Raw genomic sequence first — 18,498 nt, 5'->3', positions numbered from 1 at the left:
AATCCCAGCACTTTGGGAGGCCAAGGAGGGTGGATCACCTGAGGTCAGGAGTTTGGGACCAGCCTGCCCAACATGGTGAAAACCCATCTCTACTAAAAACACAAAAATTAGGCGGATGTGGTGGTGATTGCCTGTAATCCCAGCTACTCGGGAGACTGAGGCACGAGAATCACTTGAACCTGGGAGGCAGAGTTTACATTGAGCTGAGATCATGCCACTGCACTCCAGCCTGGGCGACAGAGCAAGTTCTGCCTCAAAAAAAAAAAAAAAAAAAAAAAAAAGGAATTTTCCACAGAACTAAGACGTAAATCTTAGGGCACATAACTTTCATCAAGGGGGAAAAGGGATTGCACTCTTGTTGAAACTCCAGCCTCCTTCTTTAGCCAATATTTAGCCAGGTGCTGTGGTTCACACCTGTAATCCCAGCACTTTGGGAGGCTGAGGCCAGAGGATAGCTGAGTCCAGGAGCTCAAGACCAACCTGGGCAATACAGAGAGCCGGTCTCTCTCTCTCTCTCTCTCTCTCTCTCTCTCTCTCTCTCTCTCTCTCTCTCTCTCTCTCTCTCTCTCTCTCTCTCTCTTCCCCCTCTCTCTCTCTATTTATTTATTTGAGTCGGAGTCTTGCTCTTGTCACCAGGCTGGAGTGCAGTGGCGCAATCTCGTCTCACTGCAACCTCCTCCTCCCAGGTTCAAATGATTCTCCTGCCTCAGCCTCCCGAGTCACTGGGACTACAGGCGCGCACCACCATGCCCGGCTAATTCTTTTGTATTTTCAGTAGAGATGGGGTTTCCCCATGTTGGCCAGGATGGTCTCGATCTCTTGACGTCGTGATCCACCCGCCTCGGCCTCCCAAAGTGGTGGGATTACAGGCATGAGCCACCGCGCCCGGCCACCGGTCTCTATTTTAGAAAGAAAAAAAGTGTTCTGCAGTCTCCCTAGTTCTGCGCCCTCAACCCTGATCTCCTGCCTCCTCCCACAGCCACCCTCTTGAGCTCAGCTTCAACCATGGCCCTCCCCACAGGGCTCCATCCCAAGCCAGAGCGGGTCAGCTCCCTACACAGGGCCCAGCAACACGGTGCCCAAGAAAAAGTGTTTCCAATGGGACGCACATCGCCTCTGTGGGTGCTAACTTCTCCCATGCCTGTCGGTACCTCTGTCCGGCTGTGCAGTCTCTACTGAGTGCTCAAAGTCCACTTTTGACCCCGGCCAGCATCCTCTGAGTACCGTGTGCTCGATTCCGAATCCAGCCCTGCTGGGCGACCCTTGTGCAGACGTCCCTGTGCAGCCCGGTCAGCACCCCGTGGGGACAGCTCCGATCAGCACCCGACGGCGGACAGCTCCTCCCGCGCCTCCCGCCTCGCCCGCCACCCAGCTCAGGGCCGCACCCGGGTTAGGGTTCCTGGGGGGACCCCTGGGGGCGGCGGCGCAGCTCCTGGGGCCGCCCCGGCCTCTCGCCAGAGGGAACAGCCCACGGTGCACCCGAGGCCCGCGGACCCCGGCGCTGCCTCTCCGGCCTCCCGCCCCGCGCGGGTCCTCCAGGGCGGGGCCCGACGCCCACCCGCCCTCCCCTTCCCTCCCGCCCCTCCCCGTGAAAAATCCTCCTCGCACGCCCGGTCCTTCCCCAACCAGCGCCCGGCAGTGAAGCCGCCGCCTCTCCTCCAACCAGCGTCCCCGGCCGCGTCCCTCCCCCGCCTCCCCCGCCGCCCTCCCCGCGCCGCCGCGCAGTCCGGGCGAGGTGCGCGGGGCGGGCGCCGCAGGGCGTGTCACGAGGTGAGCGGGGCGGGCCGAGCGCGGGCGCGGGGCGCGGCGAGGCTCCCGCACCCCCCGCCGCAGTCGCGGGCCTCTCCCGGAGAAGATGGCGGATCGCGCGGAGATGTTTTCTCTCTCCACCTTCCACTCGCTGTCGCCGCCGGGCTGCAGGTACCCCCTCGGCGCCCGGGCCGGGCGGGCCCTCCGCTCCCTGCGCCCCGCCGACCCCGACCCGCCCGGACCCCCGTCCCCGCCGCCGGCGCGGACCCGGCCCCAGCCCCCTGCGGTCCTTGAGCCTCGGCTCGGGCGCCCCACCCCCACCCGCTCCCACTCCCTCCGTCTTCACCGCGCGGCCCCAGCCTCCGTGACCCCCGGCCCCGCCGGGATTCTGAGCCGCGCCCGGCCTGGACCGCTGACCTGGCAAGGGTGGAGGCCCTGGGCCGACCCTCTGCGGGGGAGGATGCGGGCGCGATGCGGGCACACCCTCCCAGCGCGGCGTGTCCCGGTGGCCTTGGCCTCCTTCAGTGGACGCCAGACCTGGCCGATAGGGCCCGGCCGGGAGAGAGTGGAAATCAAGCCCGGGGCCCTGCGGGAAGGGACTGGGGTGGGGAGGACGCTGGGCCTCTGGGTTTAGGCCTCACTCCGCCAGCGAGGGGGAGACAAACAGGCCAGACTCTCCTCCCAGAGCAGGCGCGACCCCTCCCCATCTGCCGCTGCCGGGTTGCAGCCCCCCCTCCCGTGCTCTGCAAGACCTTGACCCCAGGGGCCTGGAGCTGCGAGTGGAGGGAGGAGAGGCTGCTGGCTCTCCAGGGAGGCGGGGTGGGAGGGGTGGGGGCAGGGTTGGCTGCTCTGGGCAGGCCTGGCTCAGACGGGGGAGGGGATCCACAGGAGAGCAGAGCTTGGGGGTCAAGATGATGGCAGGATGTGTTCCGGGAGCTGGGGGTTGTGGAGACCACGGGGCGGAGGAGCTGAGGCCGCGCTCTGCTCCTTCTCAAGGCCAGTTCCCAGGCAGAGAGTCCAGGTTGGTAGCTCTCTGACCCTGGTCTCCTTTCCAGGCCTCCCCAGGACATAAGCCTGGAAGAGTTTGACGACGAAGATCTGTCTGAGATCACTGATGACTGTGGCCTGGGCCTCAGCTACGACTCAGACCACTGTGAGAAGGTGGGGGAAGAGTTGGGGGCACAGATCCAGCTTAAGGGAGGGCCTCATTAGGTTCTTCTTAGCATTCACTTGGGGTTTTAGGGTGGGTGTGAGCTCAGCCTTGAACCGGGGACTCCTCTGATAGCTCCTCCCCACTTAACCCTTGAGGTTTCCTTGGTATCAACCCTCTCTTATTCCAATACATTGCAGGCCTCCACGCAAGGCCTTCCCCAGCATTCTCCCCGACACCATCAGTGGCCAGACCGGGACAGGGAGGTGCTCTTTTGCTTTGGGTGCCCTCTGTCCTCAGATCACTCCCAGAAAGATCTAACCCCTGGCAGCTGCCATCACAACCTTGTCCCATCCGCAGCCCTGTGCTCTCGTCTGCAGCTCCCATCTGTCTCTCTCATGTCTCCCCCCGCTGAAATCGTTTCTCCCCCATCTCCTGCTTCTCCTTCTCCCTGTCTCTCCACATTTCTGCTTTCATTTATTGAAGAACAGTTCTGGGCAACTGCCATGTGGCAAGTACTGGGGGCTTCTGGGGGCTGGGAGTGGAACAGGATAGCTGCCCTCCGGAGCTGCAACTTAGTAGAGGAGAAAGACTTGTAAGGGACAATGACTGCCCACGTGTCAAGGGCTGCATTCCAACAGAGACATAAGTTCCACAAGGGGGAAGGGAACCCAATCCACACTGAAGGAATCAGGGAGAATTTCCAGAGGAAATGTCAACCATGCCCTGAGGTTAGCAGAGCCAGGCAGATGGGGTAGGTAGGAGGGAATGGAGGAGAGGAAGTGCCAGCATGGGAATTAACTGTGCCAATGGCCCTGGGGTTGGTGCAAAGTTGGTGAATCCTCAGAGTGCAGGCTGTCTCTACGTTTATGCGTTTGTTTGATATTTACTGAACATACGCTGAGCCCCAGGTCTTGTTCTTAGGGGTGGGTGCAACAGTGCACAACATGGATGTGACCCTGCCCTGGTGGGGCTTGCAACAGACTAAAAAACCATGTCCAGTAACTGTAAGCTGTGTTAAAATGCTGTGAAGGGAACACAGTGCTGGTGTCAAATGTGATGGGGTTCTGCAGTGAGATGAGTCTAAAAGCGGGGCTGGGGCTGCTCTGAGAATCCCTGTCATTCAGCTGTAGAGTTTTTTGGGTCCTTCCCAAGAACTGGAGTGATCCCGACGTGTCTTAAGCAGATTTTAAAAACATCGCCCTGTAGACAGAGGGGCAGAGTGAGCTGGAAGGGGCTGTCCTTTGACTGATGCACGCCGATTTCCCTTCTCCTGCACCTGGACCCCGGGCTGCTGCTGCTCTCTGGCCCAGCCCTGCTATCTCCCTCCCTCCTGCAGGACAGCCTCTCCCTGGGGCGCTCGGAGCAGCCGCACCCCATCTGCTCCTTCCAGGATGACTTCCAGGAGTTTGAGATGATCGATGACAATGAAGAGGAGGACGATGAGGACGAGGAAGAGGAGGAGGAGGAGGAGGAGGGAGATGAGGAAGGCCAGGAGGGAGGAGACCCTGGCTCAGAGGCACCTGCCCCTGGTCCCCTTATCCCCTCCCCTTCTCTGGAGGAGCCCCATAAGCACCGGCCAACCACCCTCCGTCTGACCACACTGGGGGCCCAGGTGAGTGCCCCGACCCACAGCTCCTTGGAGCTGAGCCTGGGTTCATAGCACCTGGGACTCTGCAGCCAGCCCTGCTCACCCCCTGGGAGCTGGAGGCCCTCCTCAGGACGGCCATCATGTATCTCCACCCCAGGACTCCCTGAACAACAACGGAGGCTTTGACCTGGTGCCTCCGGCCTCCTGGCAAGAGACAGCGCTGTGCTCACCCGCCCCGGAGGCCCTCAGAGGTGAGGGGTGGTGGGCCCGCGGGCCACGGTGAAGTGGGGGGGGGGGAGGGGAGGGAGGATGGGCTGGTTGCTGAAAGAGGCCTGGATGGTGCAGAGAGGGTGACCCCCACCTCCCTGCCCAGCAGAGCCCCCGGGCCCCCTCCCTCCCACGGACACAGGGCCCGGCGGGACGCAGTCGCCAGTGCGCCCGGGTTGCGACTGCGAAGGGAACCGGCCTGCGGAACCCCCGGCGCCAGGGGGGACTTCGCCCTCCTCAGATCCCGGCATCGAGGCTGACCTGAGAAGCCGCTCGAGCGGGGGCCACGGGGGACGTCGCAGCAGCCAGGAGCTGTCCTCGCCCGGCTCCGACTCAGAGGACGCGGGCGGCGCGCGCCTAGGGCGCATGATCTCGTCCATCTCGGAGACGGAGCTGGAGCTGAGCAGCGACGGCGGAAGCAGCAGCAGCGGCCGCTCCTCGCACCTCACCAACTCCATCGAGGAGGCCTCGTCGCCCGCCTCGGAGCCGGAGCCCCCGCGCGAACCCCCGCGCCGCCCCGCCTTCCTGCCCGTGGGTCCCGACGACACCAACAGCGAGTACGAGTCGGGGTCGGAGTCGGAGCCGGACCTCAGCGAGGACGCGGACTCGCCCTGGCTGCTCAGCAACCTGGTGAGCCGCATGATCTCCGAGGGCTCCTCGCCCATCCGCTGCCCCGGCCAGTGCCTGTCTCCGGCGCCGCGCCCGCCCGGGGAGCCCGTGTCGCCGGCCGGCGGGGCTGCCCAGGACTCCCAGGACCCCGAGGCGGCCGCGGGGCCCGGCGACGTGGAGCTGGTGGACATGGAGACGCTGTGCGCGCCGCCGCCGCCTGCGCCCGCCGCGCCTCGACCCGGCCCCGCGCAGCCCGGGCCCTGCCTGTTCCTCAGCAACCCCACGCGTGACACCATCACGCCGCTGTGGGCCGCGCCCGGCCGCGCTGCCCGCCCGGGCCGAGCCTGCTCCGCCGCCTGCTCTGAGGAGGAGGACGAAGAGGACGACGAGGAAGAGGAGGATGCCGAGGACAGTGCGGGGCCCCCCGGGGGCAGGGGCACGGACCCCTCGGCGCCGCGGGACGCCTCGCTGGTGTATGACGCGGTCAAGTACACGCTGGTGGTGGACGAGCATACGCAGCTGGAGCTGGTGAGCCTGCGGCGCTGCGCCGGGCTGGGCCACGACAGCGAAGAGGACAGCAGCGGGGAGGCCAGCGAGGAGGAGGTGGGCGCAGCGCTGCTAGGCGGTGGTCAGGTCCCGGGGGACACCTCGCCGGACAGCCCTGACCTCACTTTCTCCAAGAAGTTCCTCAATGTCTTCGTCAACAGCACATCCCGGTCCTCCAGTGAGTGACAGGCAGGGAAAAGGGGGGTGACCCAGAGGAACATGCGGAGTCCCTGGCCCCAGTCCCAGGCTCCCCCACAGTGCCCGGGGCCACCTGAGGGTCTGGCCATGGTCAGGGCTGGGCGCCCTCTCCCATCCAGGACATGGCATGAGGTGGCCTGCTCTGCCTCAGCCCCTTCCTGCTCCCAGGACACCCACACCGGCCTGCAGAGGGGACTCCACCTCTGCCCGAGGCCAGGCCTCTAAACATTCTTTCCCCTACTCTGCCTCTCTGTCTCCCTGTCTTCCCCACCTCTGTCCCATCTGGTCTCCCAGGCACCGAGTCCTTTGGCCTTTTCTCCTGTCTGGTCAACGGTGAGGAGCGAGAGCAGACCCACAGGGCTGTGTTCAGGTACAGCCTCCCTCCTTGCTGGCGGTGGCCCCAGCCTCAGTCCGTGCCATCCCAGGACGCCAATGGACACGACCCTCAATCCCGCCCCCCTCCCCAGTGACCTCTCCCCCAACGGCAGGTTCATCCCGCGGCATCCAGACGAACTGGAGCTGGACGTGGATGACCCCGTGTTGGTGGAGGCCGAGGAGGATGACTTCTGGTTCCGTGGCTTCAACATGCGTACGGGGGAGCGCGGTGTGTTCCCTGCCTTCTACGCCCATGCGGTTCCCGGCCCTGCCAAGGACCTGCTGGGTGAGGTCCCAACCCCGAGGGGTGGCGTGTCACCCCAGATCCTCCCCTAGGCCCCTGCCTGACCTGGGCCCTCTGTGCCCCCCTCCCCAGGGAGCAAGCGGAGTCCCTGCTGGGTGGAGCGCTTTGATGTGCAGTTCCTGGGCTCTGTGGAGGTGCCCTGCCACCAGGGCAATGGCATCCTATGTGCAGCCATGCAGAAGGTCAGTGTGGAGGCCGGGCAAGTGCAAGCTGAGGGTTCGCATGGTGGCCCCACCAGCACTGCAGGCTGGCACAGGGCCTTGAGGCTCCAAGGCGTCTGATTTCCTCCAGGGAGGGTGTGGGGGATGCTGCAGGGGTAGCTCTGGATGGGTACCCCAGGCCCTGGTTCAGAGGCCTGAGCAGGTGAGTCTAGGGCAGAGCTCAGCAGCTGTCCCTCATTACTTCTGGGTCTCTGGGCCACAGATCTTCCAGTTGGCCCCGAGTGCCATCAGCCCTTCCTCTTCCTGTCTGGAATCAAGACCAGCCCTCACAGCCCCTTCCCTGGGAGCCCTCTACTCATCCACTCACTCAGTGGACGTTTAGTGCGCGCCTGCCCATGCACCAGTACTGAGACTGAGGCTGGGGGGTGGTAGGGAGCAGGGCAGAGCAGCCCTGCCTCTGAGAGCTCCCTGGAGCTTGTAGGGCCAGGCAGTGAAGAGGCCAGGGTGGGTGGGGTCTGTGTTCCTGGCTCCTGAGCCCAGAGCAGCACCCTGCCTGGAGGAGCAGAAGGAAGATGAAGCACGCTGACTGCTTCCCCTGAGCCTGAGAAGTGGCCAAGGCCACTCCCTTATGTCTTCCAGAATTGCATCTCAGGAGTCCTCAGCATGCATGTCCTCAAACATAAGCTAAAAGGAGCAGAGGCGTATGTAGTCCCACCAAGGGGAAAGAAAGATGCCCTTGTGGGCCCCTCAGGACCCTCTTCTCCCCCAACTTCTTAGATTGCCACTGCCCGGAAACTGACTGTCCACCTGCGCCCTCCTGCCTCCTGTGACCTCGAGATCTCTCTTCGGGGGGTCAAGCTGAGTCTGAGCGGAGGAGGGCCCGAGGTGGGGGCTTGGGGGACTGGGGACAGGGGACGGGGGGGTAGGGTTAAGCCACGGAGTCAGACGGGGCCAGGCTGGCAGGGGTGTCAGGCAGGCGGGAGGCAGGGGTGGCCCCAGGCTTCCTCTAACACGGGGGCTTCTGCCCACCTCTGCTGTAGTTCCAGCGCTGCAGCCATTTCTTCCAGATGAAGAACATCTCCTTCTGCGGCTGCCACCCCCGAAACAGCTGGTAAGATTCCAACCATCCCCGAGTCCCCACAAACCCGCAACTCCCCGAGTCCCCCAACTGCCCCCGAGTTCCCCAACCACCCCACAAACGCTGAGAGTCCAACCACCCCCGGAGTCCCCACAAACCCCGAGGGCTGCCTAACCATCCCCCAAGTCCCCACAGACCCTGAGGGCCGCTCGTGCCCAACCCTGAGAGCTCCACCTGCACCCACTTGGCTCTCTGAGCTGAGTGTGCAGTGACGCCCGCTCTGAGCTGGACTCAGGAGGCGCAGGTCAGACAGGCTTGCATCTGGTCTGGGTGGAGAGAGGCACACGGGCGAAGGATGTGAGAAGCCTGTGTGGGTGTGGAGGATGCCTGAGTGGGCCCTGGGGAGCAGACCCCCAGAGGTGGGCAAGTCCTCCTGGGGCTCAGGATGGCCAGCCTGGAAAGACAGCAGGTGACAGGGGTAGGGAAGTGGATCTTCCTGGTGGGGTCCAGCTGAGCCAAGGGTGTGGGATGCACTGGTCGGGGGCTGTGGGCTCTGGGGCCTGTGTGTAAGGGGAGTAGCTAGAAATGTCGGTGGAGACCTGGACCCTTTTGATTACGCCAAGAAGCTGTACTTAATTCTGCTGGTAATGAGGCCATAGAAGGCTCCTAATGGCAGGAGGTGACACACTCAGGTTTACATGCTGGCTCTGGCTGCTGTGCCGACTGCACTGACAGGTGCTGCCAGTAGGGGACCTGGTGGAGCCTGAGGTTATACAGGTGCTGTGTCCTGAGACCAAGTGTGCAGATGCAGGAGGCATTGAAGAGGTATTATGGGCAGGACCTAGGTTGACCGGCTGTAGAGGCTGACCTGAAGAGACCAGGGTGACGTCTCCCTGGGGATGGTTGTGCTGTAGCCCACACACCAAGAGGGGATGCGGGATGAATCACAAACACAGTGAGACTGAAGTGGCCGTTGGTCCCAGGGGTCTGGAGCTTAGGAGGGAGACCTGGAGGGAAGATACTAGGTCAGGGCAGGTAGATCACTGAGACAAGAGGGGACTAGCCAGGCAGGGTGCTGACACAGGAACAGCGGGCCAAGGGGGGCTGCCGGCTTCCCTCCAGGCATAGGCCCCTGCCCTCTGTGTCCCAGCACCCTAGAGGAAGGAGATCAGGGAGGAACCAGAAAGGCAGAGCCAGCCAGAGGCTGGAAAGGACTTGTGGGGAGTTGGAGGAAGCAGGCTCACAGGCAGGCAGGACGCAGCAGGGCACGGTGCTGCCAGGACTGAGGTGTGGGACAGACATCAGTGCGTCTTGGTGGCCTTATGGACTCTCGCTGTGGTCGAGAGTGAGGGTGCTGCCTGCTGGAAGATGCGGAGCCCTTTTGTGTCGTCCCCGCCAAGTGCAGAGATGGTCTGATGAAATCCACGAAGAGATACTGCTCAGTGGGGTGGAGAGGTGGCAGCGTGCAGGGGCGCAGACCAGACAGCGGGGCCAGCTCTGGGGTGGAGAGGTGGGACGGCGTGCAGGGGCGCAGACCAGACAGCGGGGCCAGCTCTGGGGCCACTGGGACAGCGGACACTGCCAGGAGAGCAAGAATGACCCAAATTTCTCGTCAGAAGGAAACTGGGTGAAGCTCAGGCCTCAGGCTGGACACGGCTCCAGCTAGAATTGCATGAGAGGAAGCTGGTCAGTCGAGTTTGGGGTTTGGGGTCAAGATGTGGTGTGGAGGTGGGAGGAGGCAGAGGAGCTGCTGCCCTGGCCCAAAACTTCCTAATATTTGTCACCCCAGAACCCCCGCCCCCGATCCCTCGCCATGAGAAGGCACGGAGGAAACTGTAAAGTGAACGGTGAACTCGTTTCGTCTTGGGGCTGGTGGTAGGTCAGGAGTACGTGCCGTGCGCTGTGTTGGGATCAGGCAGGCATTAGGATGTCTGGTGTTGGGATCACAGACTGTAGCCTTTTCTCTCCAGGGCTGCCCAGCCTGGCTGTGTGTCCTGGGCAAGCTCCCAAACCTCCGTGCCTAGCTCTCCTTCAGGGCCCTACCTCAGAGGGCTGTCATGAGGCTTCTGTGAGTTAATCGAAAGGGCTGAGGATGGTGCCTGAGTAATGCAGGAAGCCAGGTCTGCGGGTCAGTGCTTATTACCATGATGACTTGAATGTGGCATTTGAGGCCGGCCCTGTGCTCTGTCTGTGGACAGCGTGCACACACTGGCATTTGAGGCCGGCCCTGTGCTCTGTCTGTGGACAGCGTGCACACACTGGCATTTGAGGCCGGCCCTGTGCTCTGTCTGTGGACAGCGTGCACACACTGGCATTTGAGGCCGGCCCTGTGCTCTGTCTGTGGACGGCGTGCACACACTGGCATTTGAGGCCGGCCCTGTGCTCTGTCTGTGGACGGCGTGCGCACACTGGCATTTGAGGCCGGCCCTGTGCTCTGTCTGTGGACGGCGTGCGCACACTGGCATTTGAGGCCGGCCCTGTGCTCTGTCTGTGGACGGCGTGCGCACACTGGCATTTGAGGCCGGCCCTGTGCTCTGTCTGTGGACGGCGTGCGCACACTGCCCTGGCAACCAGACCATCATGCGGCTTTCCCATCTGGTGGAATCACAAAGCCCCGAAGCCGTGGGGGAATGGACGGGTCGGCCAGTTTCAGGGGTGGGGGTGCGGGAGCGTCCTGCTGCAGAACTCTGACCGCCTCTCCCTCTGGACGATGATTTTTGATTTTTGCTAATGTCTGGGATGAGAAGACAGCACACATGGAGGAGCTGGGCAGTGACTCCATGAGCGAGGCCCTGCAAGGAGCTGCTTTACAGTGGGAGCGAGGGATAGAGCAGAAGAGGGTTTTACAGACCAGGGGTAACGTCCAGCCCCACCTCGGAGCTGGGCAAGGGGCTGTCAGTCTGCAGGGCCCACAGGAGGAGGCCTGAGATGGCAGGAGACATGGTCTCCAGCGGCTGGGCAGAGGCCTTGCTCTGTGGTCCTGGGGCAGGCCCTGAATAGGGCCACAGAGGGCGGCAGTGCCAGCTCAGAGAAGGGAGCTGCGTCCTCAGCGTGGGCCGGATGCCCCTGGTCACCACGGAGTTAACTCAGAGCATGAACTCTTGGTGGATGCCCAGCCCTGTGCTTGAGTTAAAACCAAAAAAAGACAACTTCAGATCTTTAAATTGTGCGACCCCCACCCTCCTGTCCCCTACCCTCTCCCCAAGCCTTTTGTTCCTGCCTCCTCTCTACATCATTTTTGGGGTGGCTAAGGCCGGGCCAGGGCCCTGACGTGCCCTCCACACTGACTTGCCCACAGCTATTTTGGCTTCATCACCAAACACCCCCTGCTGAGCCGCTTCGCCTGCCACGTCTTTGTCTCCCAGGAGTCCATGAGGCCGGTGGCGCAGAGCGTGGGGTGAGTGGGGCCCCAGGGTGTGGGTGGGGACACAGAACGGGTGCGGAGGTGAGCAGGTGGGGCAGGAGCCTAGCAGGGGAGGTCTGGGGAAGGAGAACCGGATGTGCTGTGTGGAGAGGGTGGTGGTGGGTGATGACTTGGGGTCCTGGGCGTGGGGTGAGGACAGGCACAGACACACGGCCCAGGCACTCTGGCAGGGGTAGAATTGCTGAGCCAGGAGAGCTGAGGGTCACACTTGGGGGTGACGTGGCCATGCCTAGGTGGGGGGTTGTAGATGGCTGCAGAGGGAGGAAGGAGGGATAGCTCAGAGGCACCGTGGAAGGCGGTTTGGGGGTTGAGGACCGGCCCTGAGCGGCTGGTGGAGGACCATCTTCCCCCAGCCGCGCCTTCCTGGAGTACTACCAGGAGCACCTGGCGTACGCCTGCCCCACGGAGGACATCTACCTGGAGTAGCCCGCCCACCGCTCTCTGGCCGTCTGCTCCAGGCACAGCTGGGGCTGAAGATGTCTCAAGAGGCCACCATGGCTTTGGCAAGGACTGGATTGGGGGGACATGGGACCTTACGCTTGTGGGGGTCTGCGGGCTGGGAACTCTCGTCCTCCGTCCCCAGAGCACAGCTGTGGGGACTGCGGGGGAGTGGGGCCCCCGTGCCCCCGCTTTTCCTCAGATCCGTTCTTTCTCTGTGTTGTCCCCTCCCTCCCTCCCCAGCCTCCCTTTTCTCTCTCCTGGTGTCTCTGCCCCTCTCTGTGCCTGCAAACCGTATCCTCTATTCTTCACTTTGGGGTCAGAACTTTGGGGGTGTGGAGGAGGCGTGGCTCGAGGGACGGGTAATGCCGGCTTCCAAGTGATGCCCTCCTGCCACTCCCCTGCGATTTATAAGGGAATTTTAATTTTTATAGTGAATCTCAAGGGATCGTCCCATCCTTGACCACAGGGACAAGAGGGGCCGCCTAGCCCCAGCCCCGCCCCACATGGAGCTCAGGGGGAAGCAGGGAAGGGGGCCCCCTCGCCCCAGCCCCGCCCCACATGGAGCTCAGGGGGAAGCAGGGAAGGGGGCCCCCTCGCCCCAGCACCGCCCCACATGGAGCTCAGGGGGAAGCAGGGAAGGGTTCCCAAAAGAGCCCTGCGGAGGCTAGGAGTGGTTCTTGATGCTCACCTGAAGCCCCCAGACGCTGCTAGGAGGAGGGGGCCCCTCCTGGGCCCCCAGTACTCCTCCGCTTGCCGCTGCTAGCGCACCCCTGCAGTCCAGCGTGCATCCGCCCCACGCACGCCCCATGCTGTGTTCCTGGGCCCTGCCCAAGGCCTCAATAAACTCTCTGCTTGGTGTGACACTGGCTGTTTCTAGGGGGTGCCGAGACATGGGGCCAGGCTCCCAGGGGCTGCCCATGGTGTTGGGGGGTCGTGGGAATCTCACCCTTTTAGTTCTTTCCGAAATTGTGCTGGGGGTCCCTGCGGTGCTGCTCTGGGGCCTCATCTGAGGTGCCGTATCTAGAAGCACCCTTGGGAATTCTCCCCAAATACACTTGACTGGCCACAGAGGAAGCCAAGGCTGTGCAATGGGGTGTCCTTTCCATGTGCACAGACTGGGGGCCAGCACGGCTTAGGTCAGTGTGTCGTGGGGGCACAAACTCCTTGAAGAACAATCTGGCCGGGCGCCGTGGCTCACGCCTGTAATCCCAACATTTTGGGAGGTCGAGGCGGGTGGATCACCTGAGGTCAGGAGTTTGAGACCAGCTTGGCCAACATGGTGAAACCCCATCTCTACAAAAAAGACAAAAATTAGCCAGGTGTCCTGGCGCACACCTGTAATCCCAGCTGCTCAGGAGGCTAAGGCACGAGAAGCTCTTGAACCTGGGAGGCGGAGGTTTCAGTGAGCCGAGATCGCACCACTGCACTCCAGCCTGGGCAACAGAGGGAGACTCCGTCTCAGAAAAAGAAAAAGAAAAACAATCTACTTAGATCTTAAAGTTGATATTTTAAAAATTCTCCAGAGAAAGCCAGAAGAAAATAGGTGACTTTTTCACCATGTGCTTAGATGGTTGTAGATGCCCAGCGAGGTTCCCTCCCAGGCCCTCCTGGGTGAGCCCACCTCCCAGGCAGGGGTCAGCATGGCCTGAATCCCTCTGTCTGAGCACAGGATTCGTGCAACACCAGGAAGAGAACAATCGAAGGTTCCTTAGTGAGCTAAGGGAAGTATACACAAACTTACTACACAAACATTAAAAAGTGCTGTCTGTAAAAAACACGGCTCTTCAGAGCCAACAAGCAGAGAAATAGCTGCCCAGTGTTAGGAAGTGCATCGTGATCCAGAGGTTTAGCCCGTGTGCAGCGCACAGACCTGAGGCCCCCGAGAGATGGAGGACGCAGACCAGTGGCACGACAGAAACACAGAACGTTTATGAGAAAACCTTCCTACTAATTAAGATAAAGCTGTAAAGAGGCAGATAGCCCCACTGGGTGTATACGTTTGAAACTTGTACCCCCTGTGCTAGGGCATTCGGGGTGTGGCCCTCAGTCCCCTGTAGCTGCTGCCTGGAAACCGTTGCCACCCACCCACCTCCTCCCTCTGCTCTTCCTCTCCGGTGAGAATCCTCCAGGCCCTGCCCTCTGGCGCCCCCGTCTCCGCCCGTGCCCGGCCTGGCCCCGCCCCTGCCCGGCCTGGCCCCGCCCCTGCCCGGTCTGGCCCCGCCCCTGCCCGGCCTGGCCCCGCCCCCCAACGTGTCTCCAGTTCTCTTGTGGTTAAACTTTCCCTCCCGCCGGCCCTTAGGACTGTTGTTGGACATGCTCGTGAGTCCTTCACCTGTCTGCCTTCCACCTCTGCAGCTCCTTCTCCAATCTCACGGTCTTCTTGAGCTTGGCCGCCCTCCACGCCCCATCCCGGGCTTGGTCGGTTTTGGGGTCTCCCTCGCTGGCTTTATCCCTCCCACCGTTTCGAGGGTTTCCCTGTGCTCAGGGCCCTGGCGGCCGCCCCCTGTGCCGACCACTGGCCAGATCCAGCTGACCTCCAGGGGCACTTCTTCGGCTGATCACTGGGCCGGTGCTCCGAAGAATGAGCTGTGAGGGCCGCTGTGGCTGGCCGGAGGGTGCCACTCACAGTCACTTCAGACTCACAGAAGCCTTCCCCCCACCCCTGCATTCATCTATGTTCTGTTTGATGATTTTTCCCAGTCACCTGAGCTGTAGGCCTTGGTCACCCCAGACTCCTCCCTCCTGTCACCCTTATCCTCACCCCAGCACCTTTACGTCTGCCCTTGGCTCCATTTCCCCCTCCTCTGCCTGGACCAAACTACCCTGACTTTCCCGGATCTTCGTGCAACAAAAAGCCTGCTCCCGCCGCTGCCTCACTGCACCTGCAAATCCACTTGCACCCACACCCAGGCCAGGGTTGTTAAACAGAAGCCTCAGCAGATCCCTCTCCCTGGTCAGCTCTGAAGCAGGTCCCTGTTGAACCTCAGCATGACCTGCCCCCACCTCCTGCATCCCACTTCTGCTCTGGGAGCCTCTGAGTTCCTGGGTGCACCTGCTGCCCTTCCCTGTTTGTCACTGGGTGACCTCCCGTCCTTGCGGGCGCTCCCGGGCCCTGGCCTCCGGCTGTCTGAGGACTTGCTCCTGCTTGCTCTCCTGGTAGCGACTGCTGACTGTGAGCCCAGAGAGCAGGCTTGGCTGTTGACCTTAGGTCCTCCCAGAACCTGGCAGATCTCCTGGCTCACAGGCAGGAGGCGCTGCGTGATGCCTCCAACTTCCGCCAATCTAGCCCAAGGATGGCATCCTAAATAAAACGCATTCTACAGAAAAGTGTTTATTGCATTCTTCTTTGAAATAATGTAAGCATAAAAGTAATCTGAATATTGACCAATAGGGTTAATTGATTAAGGTATATTTACCTAATTGAAATATTGGGCAGATGTAAAAAAAAGTGTGCTTGCCAACGTTTGTAATTATACAGAAAATTTCTGTTATGCTATTAAGTGAAAGTAAATTCCCGGGCACAGTAGCTCTTGCTACTGTGTAATCTTAGCAGTTTGGGAGGCTGAGGCGGGCAGATCCCTTGAGGCCAGGAGTTCGAGATCAGCCTGAGCAACATAGCGAAACCCCTATCTCTACAAAAAAAATACAAAAATTATCCAGGTGTGGTGGCACACGCCTGTAGTCCCAGCTACTTGGGTGGGTGAGGTAGGAGGAAAACTTGAACCTAGGAGGTTGAGGCTGCAGTGAGCCATGATCATGCCACTGCACTCTGACTGAAAAGAGCAACACCCGGACACAACAACGAAAAGAAAAGAAAAGAGAGAGCAATAGTGAAAGAAAGAAAAAGAAAGAAAGAAGGAAAGAGAGCGAGAGCAAAAGAAAGAAAGAGAGAGAAAGAAAGAAAAGAAAGAGAGAAAGAAAGAAAGAAAAAGAAAGAGAAAGAAAAAGAAAGAAAGAAAGAAAGAAAGAAAGAAAGAAAGAAAGAAAGAAAGAAAGAAAGAAAGAAAGAAAATAGGCAGGGTCATATGTAGCATTCTAGCAACTATGTGTTGAAAAATGCTGAAAGGAAACACAAAAATGTTAAAAGTCGTTCTTGCTGAAGTTGAGCCGAGGGTGTTTCTCTTCCTTTTTTTCCTGCAGCAAATATGTCTTTTTTTTTTTCTTAAGTATTTGCTGCTTATTAGAGATCTCCAAGTGCAAATAGAAATATCCACAGAAAAACTAAAAATAAAAAAGTTAAGGTAAATTAATCAAACTCAAGTAAAAAAGTTATTTTGGCCACAATAAAAAGACCACCCCATAAAGTTATCATGAGGCTTAAATGAATCTGCCAGTCAGACAGGCCAAGGGTAGTGCTTGAGTAAGTTATTATTTTTATAAACACTATAAAAGTAAGATCTCTCTATTTTTAAAAACATTACTTTCCCTATTAAAGAGTAACACATGTCATTATAGACATTTTGGAGACTGCAGATGATAGAAGAAAGGCTAAAATCAACCGTATTTTTACAACCCAGAGATAACTGTTCCTAATATTTTGGTGTATTTTTTCCAGTCTCCCTTCCACATGAGGGTTGAAGGAAGAGGGAGGTTAGGGGAATCAAGAATAATTTAAGGCAAAAGATAAAAGCAAAATAGCAGAGGTTGTTGAAGGCATACCTTGGAGATTTTGCAGGTTTGGTTCTAGACCACCACAACGAAACTAAGATTGAAATAAAGTGAGTCACACAAATTTTCTGTTTTCCAGTGTATATAAAAGTTATGTTGGCCAGGAGTGGTGGCTCATGCCTGTAATCTCAGCACTCTGGGAGGCCAATGAAAGCGGATCGCTTGAGCCCAGGAGTTTAGGGTTAGCAAAACTCCATATCAAAACAAAAATAAAAAAGGACTGGGCTTGCTGACTCACGCCTGTAATCCCAGCACTTCGAGAGACCCAGGCGGGTGGATCACAAGGTCAGGAGATTGAGACCACCCTGGCCAACATGATGAAGCTTCATCTCTACTAAAAATATAAAAAATTAGCCAGGGGTGGTGGCGGGCGCCTGTAGTCCCAGCTACTCTGGAGGCTAAGGCAGGAGAATTGCTTGAACCTAGGAGGCAGAGGCTGCAGCAAGCCAAGACCATGCCACTGCACTCCAGCCTGGGTGTCAGAGCGAGACTCCGTGTCAAAGAAAAAAAGAAAATACCTCATTGCTTAAAAAAATGCCAAAAAGGCCGGGTGCAGTGGCTCAAGCCTGTAATCCCAGCACTTTGGGAGGCCGAGACGGGCGGATCACGAGGTCAGGAGATCGAGACCATCCTGGCTAATATGGTGAAACCCCATCTCTACTAAAAATACAAAAAACTAGCCGGGCGAGGTGGCGGGCGCCTGTAGTCCCAGCTACTCGGGAGGCTGAGGCAGGAGAATGGCGTAAACCCGGGAGGCGGAGCTTGCAGTGAGCTGAGATCCGGCCACTGCACTCCAGCCTGGGCGACAAAGCGAGACTCCGTCTCAAAAAAAAAAAAAAAAAAAAAAAAAAAAAAATGCCAATGATCATCTCAGCCTTCAGTGAGTCATAATCTTTTTGCTGGTAGAAGGTATTGCCTCAACTCTGACGGCTGTTGACTGATTGGGGTTGTGGTTGCTGAAGGTTGGAGCAGCTGTGGCAATTTCTTAAGACAATGAAGTTTGCCACACTGACTCTTTCACGAAAGATTTCTCTACAACATGTGACGCCATTTGATAGCATTTTATTCACAGTAGAACTTCTCTCAAAATTGAAGTCAATCCTCTCAAACCCTGCTGCTGCTTTACCAACTAAGTTTATGGAATATTCTTTTTTCTTCTTTTTTAAGAGACAGGGTCTCGCTCTGTTGCTTAGGCTGGAGTGCGGTGGTACAATAATGGCTCACTGCAGCCTGGATATCCTGGGTTCAAGTGATCCTCCCACCTTAGCTTCCCGGGTAGCTAGGACCTAAAGCAAGTGCCGCCACGCCTAGCTAACGTTTTTTTTAAACAGATGGGGTCTCACTATGTTGTCCAGGCAGGTCTCAAATTCCTGGTCTCAAGCAATCCTCCCACTTCAGCCTCCCAAAGTGTTGGGATTACAGGCCTGAGCTACTGCACTCAGCCCTGTGTAATATTCTAATCCTTTGTTGTCATTTCAACAATGTCCATAGCATCTTCACCAAGAGTAGATTCTATCTCAAGAAACCACTTTCAGCCAGGCACGGTGGCTCACGCCTGTAATCCCTGTAATTTGGGAGGCCGAGGCAGGAGAATCACTTGAGCCCAGGAGTTCAAGACCAGCCTGTACAACATGGTGAGACCCCCGTCTCTACCAGAATAAATAAATAAACAAGAAAAAAAAACTTTCTTTGTCCATAAGAATCAATTTTTCATCGGTTCAAGTTTTCTCCTGAGATGGCAGCAATTCAGTCACATCTTCAGGTTCCACGCTGAACTCTAATTATCTTGCTATGATTATATTTTCAACACATCTGCCGTTACTTCCTCCACTTGGACTTGTCACCTCAAAGTCATCCATGAGGGTTAGAATCAACTTATTTCAAGCCCTGTTAATGATGATATTTTGACCTCTTCCTGTGAATGATGAATATTATGA

At 58.7% G+C, this 18,498-nt stretch overlaps 1 protein-coding gene across 6 annotated transcripts; it reads left to right on the top strand.

The window, feature by feature from the left end:
- Window positions 1-1,829: 1,829 nt before the first annotated feature.
- MAPK8IP2 (mitogen-activated protein kinase 8 interacting protein 2) lies at window positions 1,830-12,754 on the top strand. Of its 6 annotated transcripts, none has more exons than XM_077949142.1 (12): window positions 1,830-1,920; window positions 2,805-2,902; window positions 4,239-4,514; window positions 4,648-4,741; window positions 4,900-6,090; window positions 6,405-6,480; window positions 6,599-6,771; window positions 6,862-6,971; window positions 7,728-7,835; window positions 7,991-8,061; window positions 11,327-11,425; window positions 11,806-12,754. In XM_077949142.1, the coding sequence occupies exons 2-12, from the start codon at window positions 2,864-2,866 to the stop codon at window positions 11,876-11,878; spliced, it is 2,310 nt and encodes a 769-aa protein (XP_077805268.1). In that variant the 5' UTR covers window positions 1,830-1,920; window positions 2,805-2,863; the 3' UTR covers window positions 11,879-12,754. The 6 variants fall into 6 exon arrangements, with proteins under 6 accessions (XP_077805268.1, XP_077805267.1, XP_077805266.1 ...); XM_077949141.1 differs by having other exon boundaries at window positions 4,867-6,090; XM_077949140.1 differs by having other exon boundaries at window positions 4,864-6,090.
- Window positions 12,755-18,498: the final 5,744 nt, after the last annotated feature.

The sequence above is a fragment of the Macaca mulatta genome, chromosome 10 (genome assembly GCF_049350105.2).
Source record: "Macaca mulatta isolate MMU2019108-1 chromosome 10, T2T-MMU8v2.0, whole genome shotgun sequence".
In the NCBI taxonomy this organism is placed as follows: domain Eukaryota; kingdom Metazoa; phylum Chordata; class Mammalia; order Primates; family Cercopithecidae; genus Macaca; species Macaca mulatta.
This window is presented reverse-complemented; position numbering and strand designations above follow the sequence as displayed.

Excerpts from the sequence above, each read along its gene's own strand:
- MAPK8IP2 (XM_015150693.3), top strand. The coding sequence starts at position 1,856 with ATGGCGGATCGCGCGGAGATGTTTTCTCTCTCCACCTTCCACTCGCTG. Across the intron at positions 6,772-6,861 it reads CCCTGCCAAGGACCTGCTGG|GGAGCAAGCGGAGTCCCTGC; the intron begins GTGAGGTCCCAA and ends CCCCCTCCCCAG. Across the intron at positions 6,972-7,727 it reads TATGTGCAGCCATGCAGAAG|ATTGCCACTGCCCGGAAACT; the intron begins GTCAGTGTGGAG and ends CCAACTTCTTAG.